Genomic DNA, 3,158 nt, shown 5'->3' with positions numbered 1-3,158 from the left:
CTGCAATTTAAAAAAGAACAACAGTATGCATTTTGTCAAATTAAATTTGCCTATATTTGCCTAAATACTTTTTATTTACTTCTTCACTAATAGTCAATGTTTTATAACTCTAACATCTTGTGCGGAACTCGATACGTTCTAAAACTTTCTGTTTACAGTATGGTTGTTATTCTTTGTGTGTTATTTGCTATATACCGTGAATAACAAGTTAGGTTAGTATGGTTACCTGTAAAACTATACCGAAATTGAAAATGTCCGAATAGATCTCTCAGCAAATTGGTATCAAAGAGGACATTTCTCGAATTAAACAACTGTACATTAATTGATATACTGTTATTTTGTTAAACATAGCGGATCTATTCTTACCTGAAGACTGATATTTCTGATAATCCGTCTGGTTGAGCGACTTTTCCTTCAGACATAGTTCAGCTCCTGTAGACAGCAGGTGGTGTAACTTCGCCAAGGTATCGCTACTGGCAGGGATCACACAATCTTAACGAAGAAAACGTTTATCTTTATATTAATTCATAACGTTGTCTAACTTATGATGTCAAAATGATCTTAACAATTTGTCAGACCAATGATATAGCTCACGGTAAGGAAACAACCCTGGAAACTTTGAAAGTATAAACAGCATTTAATGTTATATAAATGTGATAACCTTTAATCATTGAACAGGTTACCTCCCTTCTTTATCTAGCTACTAAATGTTAGGTTCCATGTACATGTAAATAATGTCCATATCTATAGGATTACACACAAGATTCTAACTATATGATAATAAGTATATATTATACCGTTGGTTGGCATTCCAGGCTTCGTTATTGATACTAGATGTACATATATGTAAAACTCTAACATAAATGAAAAGAAAAAATCAAACATTGTATTTTAGAACAAAAATGTGCATATTCTGAATAATTATTTGACTGGAGAAACTAATCTTACCCATTATATCAACCGGAAGGACAAAACGACGTATAATCGGCGTGACGTTCGTGTCCTCTTTGTAGTACGTCTCCAGCGGAGTGACATCATGATCATTGTTTACCAAAGTCTCGTAAATTCTCTCGAACTCAGACCCTGGTATCTCTTCCGGGGGACTGTAACGCCTATGCTTTTGTCCAATCAGACCCTGAAAAAAAAGAATTCCAGTTCCATTTCATCATCGACTTCAATTTCAAACAACAGATAGCAGGCATTACATATCTATATCTTTTCCCAAGATTATCCCATCATCGACTACCTCTATAAGGTTACGTTTCGATATATGACAACAACTTAAATTGAACAGATTAGTTTCAGACTAAAACATCATTGACATTGCCTTTGTTAAATAAAACAGGATCAGACATTGGCATTTTTCTTCAACAAAAGTTACTACTTACACCATTACACCATTGTTTTTATGTATAAAATATAAGAAATACGTTAGCTTTGAGTTACCAAAAGCATAATCGACGTTCGTAAACTACGTCGGCGGTGATTTCCGTCGACTTGTCCCGTCTTTCGGTGATTCTGACCTTTTCGTTATGATTTGTACGTCATAATGACCGAGTCTAATCGTCCTCCACCCACCGTATTTAAAATCATCGTATTGGATAAGAGTGCATTTTAAGAGACTTTTTGAGGACTTTATTTATTCATTTTTTTTTTCTCCTGTAGGTCAATAAGTCATTAAGTATGATTATAGATAATATAATTAGTCCTTCGAGTATAAGTAATAAATTGCATACATTGAACTTTAAATTAGAATCTTGTAAATCACTCGTCAATAAGGAGTGGCTACCTACCAAGAACACTGGCCCCATGGATAACTCACGGCATTGACGGATTTCACGTAGACACATCTGTTCAGTAGGCATCGGAACAATGCCCTCTGTCTCGGCGCCCCACTTAAGGTCAACAGCCTGCATAAACGGTAAAGGTCAACTTTATAATATTTACTAGCATTTTTGTCTCATTACACCTGATATTTACTGGATGAATTATTGATTTACAGTGTCTTCTTTGTAATTATCTAAGTCTAAACAGGAAGTCCGTAACCGGAATGCGTTTACCTGGAAGTCGATGCCATGTTGGTCCCGACAGTATTCACGCATGTCTGGGTACACGTGAAGCATAAATGCTGTCCTCTCGGCCTCCGTGTCTGTAACAAATTAAAATGATAATTATTTTGACAATGTCCCAGGAATTGAGAGCATGTTTCGGTGTGTTATATCTATTCCTGGTTCCTCTTTTGATATTATTTTCGAAAAAAATAGCCTTTGTTAAGACATTTGGAAAATAAACTTGCGTTGAAAAATTGAAGAACAATGTCAATATATTGGATAAAATGTGAAACATATTATCAAATGTCAACACAGAGTGAACCTTGTTGATGGGTTTATGATCATTAGTATCTTAGTTGTCCGTATGGTTATATAATAACTAATGCAAAATCTACGATGGCTTGAATTTTAACTTTGAGACAGAACAAAGATAACTTACCATATCCGGCGGAACTGACGTAGAGTCTGACGATTTTTGGAGAGGATTGTGGGACGTCTGCTAAGGGGAGACCACCCATTAGTAATTTTTCCACCATCGTCCTCTCATCATCGGCCAGATGTTTGTATCGCAGTGGCGCCTCCAATGTTGCGCGCTTTTGGTGCGTCTGGTCACTCTCAATGACGTCATCAAGATGACGGTACCGGAAGTGGCATTCCGCACCTAATAGAAATTACAAATGATAACAGGTTCATCAATCATTGATTCGTTCTTGTTTGTATTTTTGAATTAATACGCTAATCCTACAATCGTACAGTGGACATAATGGAGTGGCAGATGACCAGTCATAATGCTAGATTTTACAGACCATATTGTACACTAGGTTATGTCCAAATGTGTAAAAGATATCATTATTCCCGATATTAATAATAGTCTGAGAATACATGCTTAGAACTCATAAAATAATGGCTCTTTAGTTTGACTACCACAACGTAAGCATGGCAATACAATTTTTGTGAGGTAAGTAAGATTCAGTTTCCAATCTTTATATTTTGAAATGATGTTGACAGATGTGTTTTATTTTCTTCCACGATGTACTGGATTTCGATGTTTTCTTCGTTTGAAATATAACCTCAAATATGGTAATAATTTGAAGATGACTTAAAGTG

General features: G+C 35.5%; 1 protein-coding gene across 2 annotated transcripts in view; it reads right to left on the bottom strand.

Moving 5' to 3' along the window:
- LOC138332064 (NACHT and WD repeat domain-containing protein 2-like) overlaps positions 1-3,158 on the bottom strand; it is a 32,292-nt gene that overhangs the window by 6,791 nt on the left and 22,343 nt on the right. For both annotated transcript variants that reach the window (XM_069280011.1, XM_069280010.1), the window contains exons 2-6: positions 2,491-2,712; positions 2,061-2,149; positions 1,794-1,910; positions 949-1,135; positions 367-492 (exon numbers count right to left, since the gene is read on the bottom strand). In XM_069280011.1, the coding sequence (XP_069136112.1) occupies positions 367-492; positions 949-1,135; positions 1,794-1,910; positions 2,061-2,149; positions 2,491-2,712 (741 nt within the window). The remainder of the gene's footprint in view (positions 1-366; positions 493-948; positions 1,136-1,793; positions 1,911-2,060; positions 2,150-2,490; positions 2,713-3,158) is intronic.

Source organism: Argopecten irradians, chromosome 9 (genome assembly GCF_041381155.1).
Source record: "Argopecten irradians isolate NY chromosome 9, Ai_NY, whole genome shotgun sequence".
NCBI lineage: Eukaryota > Metazoa > Mollusca > Bivalvia > Pectinida > Pectinidae > Argopecten > Argopecten irradians.
The sequence above is the reverse complement of the archived record's forward strand: the minus strand, read 5'-3'. Positions and strand labels throughout refer to the sequence as shown.